Genomic DNA, 20,103 nt, shown 5'->3' on the forward strand with positions numbered 1-20,103 from the left:
TTTATCTTGCAAGTCCTATCTGCAAAACGGGCATCACTCAACATTTCCATAGAGGCTTTTGGCAGTATAGAAGCTGCCCACCTACCCCAAAAACATCAGATGGGCCACATTATCTAAGAGAATAAAAGTTCTCATTATTAAAAAAGCAGTCTAGAAGAAAAGAGCAGGGAGCCATACTCATACAACCACCAGATACTTTAAACAAATATAAAGGTCCCAAACACGAAATAGCTGTATTTCATTAAACCTAAAGGGAATGAAAGGTGCCTTTTCAGTTCTGGCCACTGAAGCCACGTGTCAACATAGCTCAGACAGGCAGCTCTGCTGAAAAATACCCACCAACTGAAACGTCTACAGCCACTTCAGTCAGCTAGTTCGCTGAACACAGCTTCAGTTCTCCAACCCCAATGGCCACATTGCAAACCTGCTTGGCTTTTAGCAAACCTCTGCCAAGTCTAGTAGCACTCGGTCAAACCACTACAATGATTGACAGCTGACGTGGTCCAACTGTATGAGGTGAAGGATGAGAAGGAGGCAAGATGAGGACTAAAAATTGTCATTTTGTTCCTCTACAGACTGGATTTAATGACCTCAATTCAGGGATTTACATCCCTGCGGCCCACAGATGAGTTTGATCTGTTCAGAGGGATTAAGTTCTGGGATTCAACCACTGCCATTTCCAGTATCCCTCACAATCACCGTTCATTTCTGCCATCTCAAGGGTGTTTAAAGAAGCACATAAGCATTTGGGCTCCTAGAAGACTTTAATGAGATGAATAATCAACAACTTAAGTTCATTTTTCACAACCAAACAATTATGACAAGTATGGTCTGGGCTGAGTCCAAAAAGAAAGATGTGTGGTCATGTGAGAGCTTCACAAGGAGGGTGGAAGGAGCTGTCCATCTCATTGACCTGAATCTCAGGGTTTCAACTGGATGGACCACTCATTGGATCTACACACTAAGTAGTTATTGCTCACAGCAATTAAAAGGACATGTGAATTATGATATACACATACTCACATTCTAAAGTGGCAAACACCTTCTCTCTTTCCTCCCTCTTTCTAAACAAAGAAGAAAGTAAATGACCATCCGGTCATTTAGGTGAAGAAGTGGGCTTTAGGTTTCATGAGGCAGATAATAGCATTTATTGTGCACAGTGCATTGCAGAGCACAAGACAAGGGCCGTTTCCACCCGACTTACTGTCCTCCATAGCGTTGTGCAAAACACATGGAAGATAGTGTCTTCTCGCACGAAATCGAGTCATGAAGACGCTATCATCTGGAAGTTTTGTGCAACATCGCATCTTCCTGGCGCAATTTTGCACGAGAAGACGCTATTTTCTGCATGTTTTGTGCAACGCTACGGAGGCTGGTAAGTTGTGTGGAAACGGCCAAGTTCTTGCCCCCAAAAGAACCTTATAATCTCAAAACGTTTTTAGAGCTACTCTTTTGGCAACTGAACAAGAATATGATTCTAGGTCCCCAAAGCAAATGAGGAGAATCTCAAAAAGGTTCTAGAAAAATGGTTTTTGTTCATTTGCAGAATCAATTCAAATTACACCGTCACAGGATGCTGGCTATCCTCTTTCACTTGCCTCCTTAGTGTTCTCTCAAAGGGAAAAAGGGACCCCTTGGTCAGCAGCACCTCTCATTCCTGATGAGGAGTATGCTGCACCAAACAGAAACCCCATCGCTGTGACTCTAACCTGGCATGCTGTGGGGGTGGACCGGGGCGGGGGGGGGTAGTCATTATTTCCTTGCAACTTCTGAGGTTTAATTCACTGTCGGTCAAGATTACTCTTGTAATTATGCATTCCGTTACACGGGTCAGTCTTTGCAGAGCATTCAGAGACTGTTCCTAGTCCAAACTTCCATGATCAACTTGCTCTTTGGGCAAACCATTGGGAACTTGCAAATATAATTTTGCTTCATCTGCACTGACCCAGAAACTAATCGGAAACCTACGTGTTGATTGTGACATTGAAAGCCCCAAATGCCTACAGTTATCTCAAGCGTTACCTTCTCCCGCACTGACCTGCCTGGGCACTGGGGTCCTCTTCAGAGGTCTTTATCCATTTATTCTACCCCTCCTCTGAAGTCCAGTGGTGGGCTACAACAGAGGCCTTCTCAACAGCAGAACCACAACCTTGGAACACCCTACAAGGGAAGTCTCTCACGGCCCCATCTCCACAGGAGTTCTGTCAAACTCTGAAGTCAGTGCCCTTTGAGTTCAGTGGCACCTTAGAGACCAACAAGATATTCAGGGTGTAAGCTTTTGAGAGTTAGAGCTCCCTTCTTTAGACACCTCTCAAATGCCTGTATCATTGGTCTCTAAGGTGCCACTGGACTCAAATCCTACTGTTCTACTATAGACCAACACAGCCACCTGCCTAAAACTCTAAGAGTTGGACATTGACTGTTAGGTAGTTTTAGCTGGAGTTACACTACAAAAAGAGCCAGTTTGGTGTAATGGTTAAGAGCCGTAGGACTCTACTCTGGAGAACTGGGTTTGATTCCCCACTCCTCCACTTGAAGCCAGCTGGGTGAACTTGGGCCAGTCACAGCTCTCTCAGAGCTCTCTCAGCCCCACCTACCTCACAGGGTGATTGTTGTGAGGATCATAAGTGGGCATTAAGTTGTCCTGAAGGGCAGTATATACATAAAATGTTATTTACTGTTATTATTATTCTTTATTATGATGATGATTTCACACACACCCAAACTGATGCTCAGCTTCCCTCAACATTCCATCCCTTCTAGAGAATATTTATTCCTCAACAGTCTGGTTTTTGAGGGTTTTCTTTAGGTTAATTGACAGTCATTTTTCTGCATACTGGGAAATTCTCCAGAGAAGGTTAAAGCTCCCATCATTTCTGCAGGTGGCATGGCTCTGCAATATTCATCATCCAGAGAAGGACCAGCCAGTTGATGCTTTAAATAGTATAAATAAGATTGATGTTGCTGTCCTCCTCTTGAATCTTGTCCTCAATGGGATTCTTCCTGTATTAACCTTTTCCAAAACCCTGTGGGATACAACTGACTTCTCTGTAGCTCTAGCTTGCCCTCCAACTCAGGAGGAAGAGGAACAGGAGTCGGAGACCAACCATACAAGGCAGTTAAGTAATTTTATCCTCCCGCAAAAAAGAGAGGTTACTTGACAAAATCAGATGATTTGTGGGCAGATCTGCTTTCTCACACACACTTGCATCCACAGAGTGATTACCGTGCTGTCCCAAAACAAACCTACAGCAGACCATCGTCAGCTTTTCCCCACTCACCACCCCCACTGCCAGAGTTACACACAACGGCCCTCTCAACTGTTGGCATTTGCTCATGGTTTAGCAGATTTTAAATAGTTAGGCAGCTAATGCTCTAATCGGCTCTAAAAATTAATCCATTACAGACATGCTTATACAAAAATATGTCAAGCCTTCAAGCCAGCGAAATAATAAACACAGGATGGTATAAGAATTACAACTTGTTAATTATAGATGGCATCAAAGACAACCAAGTTAGCGACTGACGCAAGAAAGCGTGGAGACCTTTGCTGCTTTTTTGTTTTACTAAAAACATGCTGCCTTCCACCCTTTGTTTGATATCTGCTTCAGGTGCTCTGGCTATCGTGCCCAGTTCTGCATATTCCACTCTCACCCACCTGATACCCCAAGAAATCACGAGGAAAAGGAGACCTCCTTCTTCCTCTCTCATAACACTAGAATCAAATGAAGATATACTTTGCATAATTAACTTAAACTTGTGGTCACAAGCTTAGTTAATTTTTTTTAAGAAAGAGGGGTAGATAAATTCAGCATGGATACTTCTATCAAGGCTCAGTGGAACTTCCATGTTCAGAGGCAGTATACCTCTTCGTAGCAGATACTGATGGAAAGAAGACAGCTTCACATCCAGCACAGAAGTGACCAGAAGCACCCGTCTGAATGTTGCTAGGAAAAGAATTCTGGTCTAGATGGGCCTTGTTCTGACAATCCAGAAAAGTAATTTCTATGTTTTTATGCAATGCTACAACAGAAAAGCCCCGGGAAAGCAGTGGGACTGCTAAGTATCCCAGGGACTGAAAGAGACTGGGGGATCCTGAACCAATCCATGCAAAAATGGAAAGACCTGCCTTCAGCAGCTAACCTCTTAGCTTGCGAGTTATTGAATTACGCATAGTGAAAATTGTTACTCAATGAGACACAAAGGCAACGAAGCAGGCGTCCACATTTTCTCTGAACCAGACATCAGGGCACATCCAGGTGTTTCGAAAAGGATAAATGCCAGGCTTGGACATTTGTGTCCATGAAACAAGATGCCACTGCTATTCCACAGAAATGGAAATTGAGGCAAAACGGTGCTGCTTTCCCATACTCCGGACCCAGAGCCCTGAAAGTGGGCGCTGAATACACATCCGAGCTTTTAAAACATACAAAGCTGCCTTATACAGAGTTAAATCATTGGTCTATCCTGCTCAGGACCGTCTGCTCTGACAGGTCATGTACCTGCCCAAGATCCTGGCATCAACATTATTTCCCAACACCTGCTACCAAGATCCCAGGGGCATGAAAAGCATATGTTATACCTCTGAGCCACACACCTTCCCCAGCGGAGCTCGTACTGTATTGATTCCCACATAATCAGCCACTGCCTACGTAGCATAAAAGGGATGTTCGCAAGATGACGGTCTGCAGCACCAGCGTATAGTGTCAGTGCAGAGAACCAACATCAGTTAAAAGCCACAATCCCCACACCTTTTGGAGCAGCCCTTAGATGACTGGACACCAATATCAATATACAAAATGTATATGACATTCATTAGGCAGGAACAAAATTACAAGTCCCCTATAACAACAACAACAACATTTGATTTATATACCACCATTCAGGACAACTTAATGCCCACTCAAAGCGGTATACAAAGTGTGCTATTATTATCCTCACGACAATCACACTGTGGGGTGGGTGGGCCTGAGAGAGCTCTGAGAGAGCTGTGACTGACCCCAAGGTCACCCAGCTGGCTTCAAGCAGAGGAGTGGGGAATCAAACCCAGCTCTCCAGATCAGAGTCCTGCCGCTCTTAACCACTGCCCCAAACCACTACACCAAACAAGTCAATTACTCATTTGCTACTGCAGTAGTCTTCAACGTAGCACCCGCTGATACGTTAAGAAAGAGTTTTGAGACTTTTCTCCACTTCTTAGGAATAGCTGGTGCTTTAGAAGAGCCCATGAAACATTCTCTCAGTACCTGCAGATAATACCAATTTGAAAAAAATAGTTTCCATTGCAGAACTTCTCAATCTTTGATTGGACCTAGCTCCCAGCCCCCAATATCCATTCTCAAAATTCCAAAAAATCCCCATGTTTTGGCAAGGTTGGGAACATCCATACTAGTGGCTATGAGAATGAGATACAAAGCAGCAAGTCCCTCCATCTCTGTGAACATCCCCGGAGGGAGGCATATTAGGGAGAACAGTTCTAGTCTAGCTCTCTGGCTGCAGCACCCTGCAGGGAAGGGGCGTTTGATACAACTTTTTGGCTCAAATCAAGTTGCCAGTTTTAGCTAACAAATGTCCAGAATGCCAGTATCTTTCAGACCAAGCAAAAGCAGAATTGGGAGTGCAATTCATCAGTAGTAAAGAGTCTCGTAGCACCTTTAAGACTAACCAAATTTATTGCAGCATAAGCTTTCGGAAACCACACTTTTTTTCATCAGATGCATGGCCTCCATGCATCTGACGAAGAGAAGTGTGGTTCTCGAAAGAGTATGCTACAATAAAGTTGGTTAAACTTAAAGGTGCTACTGGACTCTTTCCTATTTTGCAACTACAGACTAACACGGCTAACTCCTCTGGATCTATTCTTCATGAGGGGGCTGTTGCCATAAACTAGCCTTTTGCTTCAGCTTCTTCTTGAAGGATGGGGTGATCTTGACTCATGTACGTGTTGGAAGTTTGCTGACGCACGTCTTTCCCCTTGGCCTCTGCAACTGCCTCTCCCCCCTCCCCCTCCAATCGCTTTTGAAGAAACAGAATAGAATATTTCACAACTAATATAATGCAGCTGACATCTTAAGAAATAAACTCATATAACCTGTGCAATCTATACCTGGTTCAGGTGTGGACAAGAGCTGAGTGAATGTCAGAATGAATGAGAAACTCACCCCGTTCTCCTAGTACTTGCCACATCCTGAAAACCTTCACATACACACATTCCAAATAAAACACACCAAACACATGTGTATAGACTCCCCCGTATCAGCTTCAACAGGAATCCCGTACTGGAGTCCCTGAAACTGAACAAACTTGCAAATGCCAAGGCCACACACCCCAATGTCTTTCAAGTGGATAACTATTACTCAGTTGAACAACTGCATTATTTCTTTAATATTTTATTGATTTTAAACTGTTCACCGCCCAGAGCCCCTGAGGATGGGCGGTATATAAATTGAAATATAAATAAAATAAATTTTCTCAGCTCCCTACAAAAACCAAAAGTTTTCATTTCCCCTTGTGAAAGGTTTGTTTCTTTTAAACTTGATTTTAGAAAATCGTATCAGGAGGTTAGGGTCCTCTAGGACAGCAATTCTTCAAAACTACGGCAGTACCCACAGGCTCAGCTAGGGTGGGGACCCCTGATCCAACAGTTTCCTTTATCACAATTTCAAAGGCCCTGGAGCACATCACCTCCTGTCAAGCCTCCTGCTGAATTCTGAGCAGTTTCTTTCTTTCTTTCTTTCTTTCTTTCTTTCTTTCTTTCTTTCTTTCTTTCTTTCTTTCTTTCTTTCTTTCTCTTTCCTTCCTTCCTTCCTTCCTTCCTTCCTTCCTTCCTTCCTTCCTTCCTTCCTTCCTTCCTTCCTTCCTTCCTTCCTTCCTTCCTTCCTATGAAGGTCAAGATGACACACAGGTTTGATTGGATGCCTGACATATATAGGCCATCCCTCTAGCTGGCCCAAGGCACTCTTTGACCAGAGGGTGGCCTTGCCAGGCACAATTGTTGTGCCTAGCATCTGACACTGAACTAGAGCCATTTGCAAGCTGGAAGCACATATCCAAAAGTAAACAGCTTTAAGTAGCAGTGGAAAAGAGCAAGAGTCCAGTAGCGCCTATAAGACTAACAAAATTAGTGGTAGGGTATGAGTTTTCATGAGCCACAGCTTACTTCTTTAGATACCTGACTAAGAGAGCTGTGGTCCTCGAAAGCTTATGCTACAATAAAGTTGGTTAGTCTTAAAGGTGCTACTGGACTCTTTACTATTTTGCAATCTGAGAAAAGAGCCCATAAAGAAGAAAGCCGAATACAGCTGGGGAGGAGACAAGGTTTAACTCCACAGTCTGTATTTTATTTTATTTATTCTGCTATTTAGGGCCTACAAAGCATGACAATATAAGAAGTGAAGCTGATAATATCTATTACATCATTTTAACAAAATGGGTACCCATTTTACATAGGAAGCAGGTCACCCAGTTAAAGACATCTGACAGCATAACAGTCTCGCCTAGTTTATTTGGGGAATGAAAATAGTTGTGAAGAATAAAGGCAGATGCACGTTCATGCTACAGCAGTCATTGCCTGAAAAGAGGCATTCTCCCAAGTAAGGGATTAATGGGAATGCATCTTCCAAAGGGTGACGGCCACCTAGTTTTCTAAGTTTTTAAAAATTTTATTGACCATTTACGCAGAACATTTCTCCCCAATGGAGACTCAAGACGACTTACAACGTTCTCCCCTTCTCCACTGTATCTTCACAACTACCCAGTGAAGTAGGTTAGGCTGACACAGTGCAACTAGCTCAAGGTCACTCAGCAAGGTCTTCTATTAAAATAAGCATTGTTTAAAAAAGAAAACTAGAGCCCAAATAATCATGGATACCCTTTCAGTGAATCACTGTGACTTAATCCACTAATATAACTGAGCAAAATCAAATCTAAGCAAGCAAAGTACAAAGGGGATGGTGAAATAAGTAAGTAAATCTCCCCCAAAAAGCACTCCAAATCTTTAAGGTGTAGTACAAGCACACTACAAATATCATTTTGCTAGAAGTGTGCAGCTTAAACAACAGTTCCACTAGCAAGATGGCGAATTAAGAATAAGTCTTTAAATTGATCACTTGGTCCAGTAAAGACTTCCCAATCTAATCCTAGGCATTATTCACTGCATAGCTACTGCATAGGACTGATTAATTTTATTATTTTATTTATTTATCTATCTATTTATGTCATTTATAGTCTGCCTTTGTCACTGAGATTCAAGGCGAATTACACAGTATGAGCTTAGTACAATCAGTATCAAGTACATTTCCATACAGTATAGCAAGTACATTTCCATATAGTGTCAAGGTGGATATTTCCATAAACAATGCCATAGGGTAAATATAAACAAGTTTACAAAGACATACCATTAGCAAGGATCCAATACAGAGTAGAAGAAATGCTGAAACAGAACATAATGAATTCTAGGACTGATAAAAGATAATATAAAGCTGAAATGGAACATAATCAATTCTAGGACTAACATTTGACAACATGAAGCACAGTAGTGCATAGGGGTACATATTTAAAGCAGCAGATAGTATGTAAGGCAACAGGGTGAAGTCTATGGTCCCTAACTTATTAGTGAAGCATCTGAGACTTCATCCCTACAATACAGCCCTCCTATCTGAGTAAAAAGCCTTTTTGAATAAGGGCAAGTTTTGGGTGGAGCCAAGATTAAAAAGTGATTTAACAGTGACATTTAATTTTTAAAGCTATCTTGACTTTGGAACCTTTCCCTAGAGGAAAAGAGAGCGGATTAAAAGTGGCCTTGCTTTACAGCAACAAATGGAAGCTGTTTTTAAAACAATAGTTCCAACGGTTCAATCAGGTAGTGTGAGTACAATGTCAGTTTAAAATGACATGTTCCCTTACGATCATAAAAGGTAGTCATATGCAGTCTAAACCCAAATGTTTAATCAAATTAAGCAATATCTTGGTAGTTTCCACCAGTTAGTGAGAACTTCTACTTGAATATTTTTCCAAACAAAGAATCTAAACGCAGTCTACATGAAATTCCCCCACACCTGTTCCCCAAGAACTGGAGGCGGACAGCCAGTATGCTCACGTTCTAGTGAATAACACAGATTTAGCCAGATGTGTGGGCTTAAGCACCTGGCTCAGATATGGGGGAATCTTATCAGCTGTGCCTCATTTGTCACCAAGAACAGAGAGAGAATGCACAGGAGCTCAAGATTTTAACTCTCCTCGGAGTGTTTCTTTTTTATGATTATTTTTAAACCTTTCTTCAGCTTCAGGATTAGAATTGCCTACCCTTGACACCCATGGCTCGCAAATTAGAAAGGAAAGCAGGTATGTGAGATTAATTGGTTGGGAAGCAGAAGCTGTTGAGCAGGTCATATGTCTCCCCCCCACCCCCCGGAGGTATGTTGCATGGCTGTGATCTCTGACGTTTTAAAGCAAGATTAAAAAATCTCCAAATTTAAAAAAAAACATTTAACATCCATCCATCCATTCACTCACTCCGGCCTTCAGAACAGCAATAGCATGGCAGGAACACAACCTCACAACTCCCCCAACACGTAGCTCCAATTTCTGTTGTTCTTTCCAAAAATATGTGGTAATGTACATATTACAATCACATCTCTTTCCAGAAAAGGAGTGTTGCCTGCCACTGTGCCTTGCTGGACACAGTAAGAACGTCTTAGCCTCAGTTAGCCACCCTGACCTGACTGAGTCTTTTCTAGTGACAGGTGAAGCCCAGATGGACTCTTTATCCTTGGGAAGGAAACAGACAGGAGAGTCTGGCTTTACCTTAATGGGGCCACCTAAGCTGCTCAAGATAAATCATGCTTGCTTCTCTCAATCCAGTGGTAATGCTAAAACCCACCCTGTCTTCAGGACTTTCTCCTATCTTATTCTGGTACTTAAGTTAGGGTTTCACTCCAAGGAGGCATGTCAGAAGAATTGTGTGTGTGTGTGTGTTATGTGCTGTCAAGTCGCCTCTGACTTATGGCAACCCTGTGAATGAAAGACCTCCAAAACATCCTATCATTAACAGGCTTGCTCCGATCTTGCAAACTGGAGGACATGGTTTCTTTTATTGAATCCAGCCATCTCATTTTAGGTCTTCCTCTTTTCCTACTGCCTTCCACTTTTCCTAGCATTATTGACTTTTCCAGAGAATCTTGTCTTCTCATGATGTGACCAAAGTTCGATAGTCTCAGTTTTGTCATTTTAGCTTCTAGGGAGAATTCAGGGTTGATTTGATCTAGTACCCACTTATTTGTCTTTGGTCAAACTCTCCTTAGTGGCCTTTGTTTGGAAAACCTGCTACAGCCAATTTTTACCCCTGGCCTGGAAGCAAAACCCTCCTTAGGGGGCCATTCACATACAAAATAACAGCAAACCCTGATTTGTCACTGGAAGAATGTTTCACGGGTTCAAGGATTTCCACCCATGGACTACAATTTTCCTGCCTTTCCCCATCCCACAGCAGCCTGAAATGCTCCCTGAAATCCTGTAACCAGGGCTTTTTTTCAGCAGGAACGTGGTGGAACGGAGTTCTGGCACCTCTTGAAAATGGTCACATGGCCGGTGGCCCCACCCCCTGATCTCCAGACAGAGGGGAGTTTAGATTGCCCTCCGTGCTGCTGCACGGAGGGCAAGCTAAACTCCCCTCTGTCTGGAGATCAGGGGGCGGGGCCACTGGCCATGTGACTATTTTTGCCAAGGGTGATTTAAAGTTTAAAAAACTCCCCCCTTGTTCCACCCAAAGTGATGTCATTATGCGGTTCTGAGTTCCACCACTGAGTTCCACCACCTCTTTTCCCAGAAAAAAAGCCCTGCCTGTAACTGGTGGTCCCCCTACGAACAGGATTTCAGGGAGCACTTTGGGCTGCCATGGCGGGGGGATGAGGTGGGAAGATTGTGCTCTGTGCGCAGAAATCCATGCACTTGCAGACACATCTAGTCTAGATCTCTGGCTGTTGGGTACATGTGCCTGCATGTATTCCACATATTCATGTGATATCTGTTTGCTTTTTGTTCTCATACACCTAATGTATGAACTGCTTGTAAGAAGCATTACTCAGGTCCAACCTAGGACATGCTGGAAAAGAAGCCAAGCACCCAAAGGAGTCATTGTAGAACAGGGATGCAGGCTGCAGCAGCACCAAGGGTGTTTAAGCTCTAAATGAGTGTGCCAGCAACAGCCTCCAGGGGGTGCTATACTAGAACAATCCTCCCCCCCCCCCGCCATGGTGCCTATGAACAGTTTCAGCAGAATTAATACTGGGTAATTCTTATATAGCCTGACCTGGATAGCCCAGGTGAGCCTGATCTTGTCAGATCTCAGCAGCTAAGCAGGGTTGGCCTTGGTTAGTAATTGGATGGGAAACCTCCAAGGAAGACCAGGGTTGCAGAGGTAGGCAATGGCAAACCACCTCTGTTAGTCTCTTGCCATGAAAACCCCACCAGGGGTTGCCATATGTTAGCTGTGACTTGAGGGCACTCTCCACACACACTCTACAATTCTTATATGCCCTTACTTGGATGCCCCAGGATGGCCCAATCTCATTAGCTCTTGGAATGGGAGACCACTGAGAAAATCCAGAGTTGCTATGCAGAGGTAGGCAATGGCAAACCACCTCTGTTCACCTCTGGCTTTGAGAACCGTAGGAGGCTGCCATAACGTGAGTTGTGTTGGCTGTGACTTGGCACCACTTCCTACCACCAATGTTTATATATGTGGAAGAAACTTGGGCTGAATCCACATTACCTCGGCGCATCCCAGTGTTGCACTAAATGTTCGCTAAACACCCGGAAGTATAGCGTCTTTTAAGCACGATTTCTGAATCGCGCTAGAAAGATACTATACTTCCGGGTGTTTAGCGAACATTTAGTGCAACACCGGGACACGCTGAGGTAATGTGGATTCAGCCTACAAGAAAAGATTATACAGGGAAAGAAACAAAATAACCAGTGGCTTGTAACCAGCCTTTAACCGGCATAGGCATGTGGTTTGATCATTGGGTTTCTACAAATGTCTTGAAAATCTCTATTTCTTTAAATAATTTAATACAATTTAATTTTTTTTTAAAAAAATGCAGTTGGACCTGACCTGATCAAATTCAAAATTCACAGAGACAAGATGGATAGCATGTCGCAGTGCAGCTGTAAATTCTTGACCATAGTTCTCCAATCAGATTTCCACCCTATAAGCTATTAAACATTTGGGAATTAAAGGATGAAGGCAGATTTCATTTGATGACCTCTGCCTATGAGATCAAGATGATTACGCCATGTGAAACCAAGACAGAAATTAAACTGAGGGAGAAGCACTCTGCTCCCAGCATCGGTATTAGTGGGACAAACCTCGGCTGGTATTGAGAGCGAGGTTCGCTACTGAATGAGCACATAATGGGAAGCCACTTGGCATTTAGAGAAAGGGTACCTTTCTTTGTTTCTCTGGAGCTGCTAAGTGCATTATTAGCTTTTCTAGCAAGAATAGGAATTTCTCATTCTTGACTTGGAGGGGAAAAAATTGTTTGTGAGCAGGGAGGACTATTTATAAAATTAACAGATATGAGCTGGCCTTAAGCACGATGCTTGGTTGAGAAAGTCCCCAGCTGCATTTCTCACGACCCCAGGGCAAGAGGAACTTTAAGACTCAAGAGAGTCAAACTCATGAAAAATTTGACTTCTCCGCCATACATTGGAGCAGGCTGGTTGGCTTTTAACTCTCCCCGTGCCGCAAGGGAAAGACTCGTTTGTTTTAAAGAGTTCTTCTTTGAGGTAACTGAAATGCAAAGCAGAATGAGACACAAAATGATCTGAGTAGCTTAGCTCCCATCTGCTCAAGCGCTCACTCTGGACTTCAGAGAAAGTCCCCAACAGATTGGGAGAAACCTCACACACACGCCCCCTTTTTTTACAGATGGTTCAAGTTATGAGCTTGAGGTATTGCCAAAATATTATTTCTATTCCTGATTTTTTTGCCTCAGATCAGACTGACCAAAATCTACAGATACATCATTCCTCAAAGTAAACTGCACCCATAAAGTATTGGATATTGTTTTGACCTGATTGCTTTTTCAAACATCGCCCTCGCACCCCCACCCCAATATACCCAGCTTTGAGTATAAATTAGGGTTGCCAGGTCCAGATTGGGAAATTCCTGGAGATTTGGGGGATGTAGCCTGAAGAGGGGAGAGTTTGGGGAGGGGAGAGGCCTCAATGGGGTATAATTCCATAGAGTCACCCTTCAAAGCAGCTATTTTCTCCAGGGGGACTGATCTCTGTTGCCTGGAGACCAGTTGTAATTCCAGGAGATCTCCAGCTATCACCTGGAGGCTGGCAAGCCTAGTATAAACACATCGGCCGCTTCCACACACATTGGATAATCCACCTTCAATACTCTTTAGTGAACATTTGGAACTGCTTTTCCATGTGTGGAACAAAAAATCCACTTCCAAAGGATTGCTAAAGTGCACTGAAAGTGCATTATTCAATGTGTGTGGAAATGGCCATCTTCTAATGATTAAACACTTCATGCATCTGATGACGTGATCACCATTACCACCTGCTCTGACACAGGAAAAAATTGTGTTAGCCTTTCAGGTGCCCCCCCGACTCCTGTTTTATTCAGCTACTACAGACTAACATGTTACCGCTCTGGAATTTAGAGCCATGAATTAATGATGCATTATCATACAAATATGAACACACACAATGCTGAACCAACAGTAGTCCATTATTAGGGTTACCAGCCTCCAAGTGGTAGCTGGAGATCTCCAAGAATTACAACTGATCCCCAGGCAACAGAGATCAGTCCCCCTGGAGAAAATGGCTGCTTTGGAAGGTAGACTCTATGGCATTACACCCCGGTTGAAGTTCCTCCACTCTCCAAAATCTGCTCTCCCCTGGCTCCACCCCCCCCCCAAATTTCCAGGTATTTCCCAACCCAAAGTCAGCAACCCTAAGTCAGTATTGTCTCTACTCAGACTGGCCGCTGCTCGCCAGACTCTTTCACATCCATGCATGGATCTCACACCTGGTGCTCTGAGGTGTAGAACAAAAACCACAAAGGATCCCCAATTCCATTCAGGGCCATAGCATGAGGTGGGGAGTTTCTCTCCCTATGTCATTTTCTAGACCCTGGGGAGGGAAGGATTGGGAGGGTAAAATATAGAGGTACTTGAATATTTTTCCACAGAGCAAACAATAGCTCTAAGCATCACTGAAATCAGGGAAATGCTGCAGGGGAAAGGTTAAACTCAGGAGGTGGACTGGCTGTTCAACTTCCTCTGAAATTTCCTTGTGGCACACTGCCCTGGAGGGTCACAAGTAGCCAGGAGCTGAACCAAATACCTCCTCCAGTGGTGCTGGGACTTCTTGGCCCAGCTGTCTGAGTCTGTTCCCAGTTAAGCTACCCTCCGGTATTGTAGCCCAATCCAAATTAAACTCCCTCCCTTTCTTATGCCATTTATACTTTTGGGGACGGGGAGTGAGAGACCCATTTGCAGATCTAAGTTACCTTCAAGATGAGTGAAATTTACAAGTAAACTTACCTAAAAGGGCATCCCTGGGGGTGGGGGGGACTGAGCATAAATTAACAGGATCTGAGGCACTGGGACAGCAGAGGATCGTTCGTGGGAAATGGCTCATCCCCTCAGTCCATGCTAAGGTGTCCTTCTTGCAAACCTGCAGTGCAAGCCTATAGGCACTTTCCTGTGAGTAAGCCCAAGTGAATAGATCGGAATGGGATTCTGAATAGATTTGGAGAAGGACTGCACTGCTACATGCTGAAAAGGGGGCTGTAAATGCCACATTCACCCCATCAACGGGCATCGTATTGCAATTAAAACCTGAAATAGAACCAAGCAGAAATTAGGAGAGGGTAGGAAGTCTGAAACAGCGGGCTCTTTCCAAAAGGACACCATCCCACCCAAATAATCCAAAGAGAGAAGGGAATCATGTTATGAAGCCTGCCTCTTGTGTGTGTGTGTGTGTGTGTGTTTAACCTCCAAAGAAACATGCATTTAAGTCTTGTCAACATGGAACTTTTCTACAATGATCTCTCTCCCTTATGCTCAATAGCTCTGGGCTCAGTACAGAATGTTTCAACGGGATTCTGGATATCAGGGCTAGAAATAAAACAAAGGCCCACCCAGCCCATTCCCTTGGGAGGAATGCAAAAACTGTTCCCAACATCATGTTTTAGAGTCATCGTTTCCATCTCCTTTTAAAGCTATCAGGCAAATGCCACTTCCTTTATAGAGAAGCAATTCCAGAGTCTCCCCAAGCTCACGCTTCCAATGTCCTGTGTCACGTAACTCTAAAGGCTGGGGAAGGTTGAGAAACTTAAGGGAAAACAGGCAGGGGAGGGGAGTGGATCTCAGCTTCGATGCCTTTCAAGGTCAGTCCCCCCACCATTAACTTTTTATAACATGGACAGCAATGTGCTCAAACCACAGTTGGATTGCCAGTTGTATGCAGCACCCACAGACGATTTTAATAATAGTAACTGTGCTTATATCCCTCTCTTCTAGATATATCAGTGCCCCACTCAGAGTGGTGAACAAACTCAGTGCATTATTATCCCCAAAACGTAGTTGTGGGGCTAGGGTGGAGAGGAGTGGCTTACCAAAGACCACCTACTGAGATCATGGTAGCGGTGGGATTCAAACCAGCAGAATGCTGATGTGCAGTCCTACCATTTAACCAGCAATCAAGCTCACTTTTATTTGGTGTAATGGTTAGAGTGTTCTGACCTATATAGCTCAGGCTAGCCTGACCTCAACAGGTCTCGGAAGCTAAGCAGGGCCAGCCCTTATCAGTACTTGGATGGGAGACCTCCAAGGAAGTCCAGGGTTGCTACGCAGAGGCAGGCGATGGCAAACCACCTCTGAATATCTCTTGCCTTGAATACCCTAGGAGGTTGCCATAAAAAGAGAGGTTAGAGTGCTAGACCAGGATCTGGGAAACCCAGGTTTGAATCCCCACTCTGCCATGAAAGCTCACTGGGTAACTTTAGTCCAATCACACACTCTCCATCTAACCTACCTCACAGGGTTGTTAGGAAGATAAAATGGAGGAGAGGAGAATGAAGTTGCATATTGGTTTTGGTCTGGATTGGGGAGAAAGCAAGGTATAACATCTATGTAAATAATAAATTGTGCATATAAGTTCTAATGCTGCCTCATTGGGAACTGTAGCTTATGCATGAAGGAAGATGTTATGTTGCCGAGGTATGCACCACCAAAATGGGTGCCACCACAAGCAGGTACCAAAAAGCAGCACACATTCTCCAAACTGCACATTTTAAAATTTTTATTTTCTTTATTCGAGCTATTTATAATATGCCATTTTGCTCTGAAACTCAAGGCGGATTTTCAAATCAGGCATGACCTGACTATGATTCTAGGGCACAGGTGACTTTGCCAGGGACAGCTGCCTACTGCAACACTGATTGTGGCCAACTGCACATCTGCAAAGGCAGCCTGCACCACAGATATGCCACTCCTTTTAAATGACAATCACTACCCTTGCTAAAGCACTCCAGCTTTGCAAAGTGACTAATGGTATGCCTAGAGACACTGGACCCTCAAGAACAGCCCAAATGCACAGTGCCAATCTTGGCATTTCTCTGGTGCAGATGTTGTAGGAGACAGTCCAAAAAACATTAAAGCTCAAGCAGCCCCCTTAGAGTTGATAAGATCAGACCACTCTTTCTCGCCCAGGATGGCTTGCACAGTTGCTGTTACAGACTAACAAGCGGCTGACGTTGCAAAAGATTAGTACTCTCACCGATTTGACACAAGTCATTTGTGGGAATATTTGCAGAAGGCCACAGACATTTACACAACGTTTTACAGACAGATTATCAGCTGCCCTCTGGTCTCAGTTTGACTGCAAACTTTCCATCAAAGAGAAACAAACAAGAGAGCAGTGCAGCAAAGGGCAGAATGATGGGGGAAACAACACCGATAAAGCACGCGCCATCTCCTGACTCTCTTAACCACAAAGAGAGCCCAGCACAGAAATCTGGGTATACAGGCAGGTCATGATAGCCCTGGTGAGTGCCCGTACACACACCCCATCATCGCCTTGTGATCGTGATAGCCACCTTAATAAGGAATGTACCTTTTTAACGGCTTTTAAGGAAGATCTAAATGCTGCAACCGGTGTAAGTGATGCACTTTACATGGGCTTGCTTTACAATGGCTTACTTTGCATAATTTATTCCGCTGAACAAAGTTGCCGCAGAGGGTTCTGCAATCCCACCTTTGATCACTGGCTATTGGGATCAGTGATTTCACACACCAAACAGCCTTTGCAACAGAGTAGTAATACCTTCACACTGCAGATTCACGGCTTTGAGCACTAGGACCAGGGCTTTTTTTCAGCTGGAACGCGGTGGAACGGAGTTCCGGAACCTCTTGAAAATGGTCACATGGCTGGTGGCCCCGCCCCCTGATCTCCAGACAGAGGGGAGTTTAGATTGCCCTCCGCGCCACTGGTGCGGCCACTGGTGCGCCAGCCCTTAACGAGGGCTTTGGATTCCACACTCAGGATATGTGCCAATATATACCTTTCTAATTGGACCAGCATTTCTTGTTTTCATCCGGCTCTTTCCTAGATCAGATTTATGTTAATCCTACTTTACCTAATCTATCAACAGTTGATTGTGGTCTTCACCCGCTCTGAGTAGATTAATTACTCTCTTGACTGGAGCTTATTTTAAACTGGCCTCTCTTTGTAACATTTCCCTCTTCCGTTATTCATAACTTTGAGTATATATGCATCTGCCTAAAGAATGTACTCTCTAATGCGTCTGATGAAGTGAGCTCTGGGTCACAAAAGCTTATGCTGTAATAAATTTCATTCAAGTGCCGACTAACCCATCTGGAATTACAAGATTCGGGTCCAATAGATTACAATATCTGTTACAATATTGTAATTCCATCTGGAATTACAATAGATTCGGGTCCTTAAAGACCAACTAGATTTTCAGGGTTTAAGCTTTCAAGAGTCAAAGTTCCCTTCTTCAGATACAATCAGAAGTGACTCTTGAAAGCTCATACCCTGAAAATCTACTTGATGTCTAAGGTTCTACTGGACCCAAATCTTGCTCTTCTACTACAGACCAACATAGCTACCCACCTGAAACCATGTTTGAAATTAACTTTTTGGAGCCTCTGTGAACCCAACAGAGCAACAAAGGGTCTGCTTTCACATTTTAACCATATATACCTTTCCTCCCTTTCTCTTCATGCTAGAGCACCCCCTTGCCCCAGTTTGAGTGCAAATGTTACCACTTGAAACCAGTGTCCTAAGATGTCCCTGTTGTATCATTCAGGCAGGATCCATGAATGATTGATGGACAATGAATGGCAAGTGAACTGACCAGATCAACAGGAGGTTTATAACAGATTCTCTGATCTGATCACACACACCATGAGTCACCCTGCCTATAGGAGCGAGCTCTGGCTGGTCCGACTCAGCAAAACTCTCAGGATCCAGGGAAGACTCTCAAACTGGAGCAGAGCTGGGCCCTGATGGATGGATCCCCTTTTCCATCAGCAGGGTAACCAGAGTTTTCAGTCTCTTTTGAGCACAGTTTTTGATATTTCAAGGTGTTTTTTTTAAAAAGACCATTTTAAAAACCATTGTTAACTTTTACCGATTTGGTGGGGGGAGGGAAGGTTTGCGCTGGCTGTCCCGAGCTGTCGGAAAGGTGGCCACTAAACGTAGCGAAGAGATTAAAGACAGGGTTGGATTAGGGCAGCCGCGGGGAGGCGAACTGGACGGGAGAGATTAGCCGCCTCCAACTTGCTGTAACCAGGCAGCAGAGAAAGGGGGGGCGTCCAGACTAGGCGAGGGGGTGTTAACACCCGAATAGCCTTCATTGGTTCTCGTTATCAGAGACCGTCTTTACTGCACAGAACCTTCCTCTCCTCAACCAAACAACAACCCTGCAAAGTCGATCACCACCGTTATTAATGGGGGGGGGCAGGGGGCTGAGCAAACTGACCACCCAATAAGCCCACGAAAAACCAGAGATGATGTTCTTACAGCCCCCACTGGTGATGTCGCCTTTCAATGCCACTTTGCTGCAACATCATCCGATAAAGGTTTGTGAAATGCTACGGCAAGCTTCAGGCTCTGCCCCCCCCCCCCGCCTTAGGGTTACATTCCGCATCCACACGATTCCCGGTTCCTGGAATAACGAACCCAGGCAGATGCTTCCAAGTGAGGATCTCTGTTTCACTCCTAAACAGCGGAGAGGGAGGCGGGGACTTCAAACCCGGATCGCACAAGAGTCCGATTCGAACGCTGCTGCGCGGCAACTTAATCCGCATTAGCCTGCCTCGCCGGGAGCCTGCCGCTCCTTGGCCCCGCAAGCCTGGGCTTCGTCTTTCACACACACACACACACCCCATCCAGCCTGCCATTTCCTTTAAACTCTGCATCCCGCTTCCTCGAGGGGAGCCGCCCCCAAGGGAGCCCCGCGCCCCTGCCCCCCTCGGGCTCGCCACAAGTTCTCCTCCCCACCCTCCCGCTCCAGGGCCTTGCTGGGGCCGGGGAGGGGGGAGTGACTCTCCGTTGGCCATCTCCAGCGGGAAACGCCGGGGTAAGGCGCAAGCGGAGGGCGCCGGGAGCGTCTCTCTCCCCGCTTGCCAGTTGCGCAGAGGCAGCCCGAGAGCATCCACTGCCTGCCCCCGTCGGGGCTGCCAAGTCCAGCTTCCCTTCCCTTCCCTTCCCTCCCCTGCCCGGCCCGCTCGCTCACCCAGCAGCGCCGCCAGTCCCAGCGCCAAGGGCAGAGGCTCCACCATCGCGCGCGTTCCCAGCGGAGGCGCCTGGCGCGCCGCGCTCATCCCACTGTGCTCCGCAGGCGCCAAAGCGGCAGGTGCAGCGGCCAAGCCAAACCGGCGGGGCGGGGCGGGCTGCGAGGGGGCGTGTGCTATGATGGGGCGGGGCGAGCAGGTAGGGGCGGGCGGGGCGGAGCCCCAGGGCAGGGAAAGAGACCTATCAGGGGGCAAGGGGCGGGGCGCGCAGGTGGTGGGCGGAGCAGCGGGAAAGCCTGCCGGGAACCCAGTCCGTTCTAGG

The 20,103-nt window shown here is 45.2% G+C and overlaps 1 protein-coding gene across 1 annotated transcript in view; it reads right to left on the bottom strand.

Moving 5' to 3' along the window:
• Nucleotides 1-19,864, bottom strand: part of ESAM (endothelial cell adhesion molecule) — a 72,036-nt gene extending 52,172 nt beyond the window's left edge. The window contains 1 exon segment of the mRNA XM_054998379.1: nucleotides 19,784-19,864. Coding sequence (XP_054854354.1) covers nucleotides 19,784-19,829 — 46 coding nt within the window. The 5' untranslated portion in view covers nucleotides 19,830-19,864.
• Between the last annotated feature and the right edge of the window lie 239 nt (nucleotides 19,865-20,103).

Source organism: Eublepharis macularius, chromosome 14 (assembly GCF_028583425.1).
Source record: "Eublepharis macularius isolate TG4126 chromosome 14, MPM_Emac_v1.0, whole genome shotgun sequence".
Lineage (NCBI taxonomy): Eukaryota > Metazoa > Chordata > Lepidosauria > Squamata > Eublepharidae > Eublepharis > Eublepharis macularius.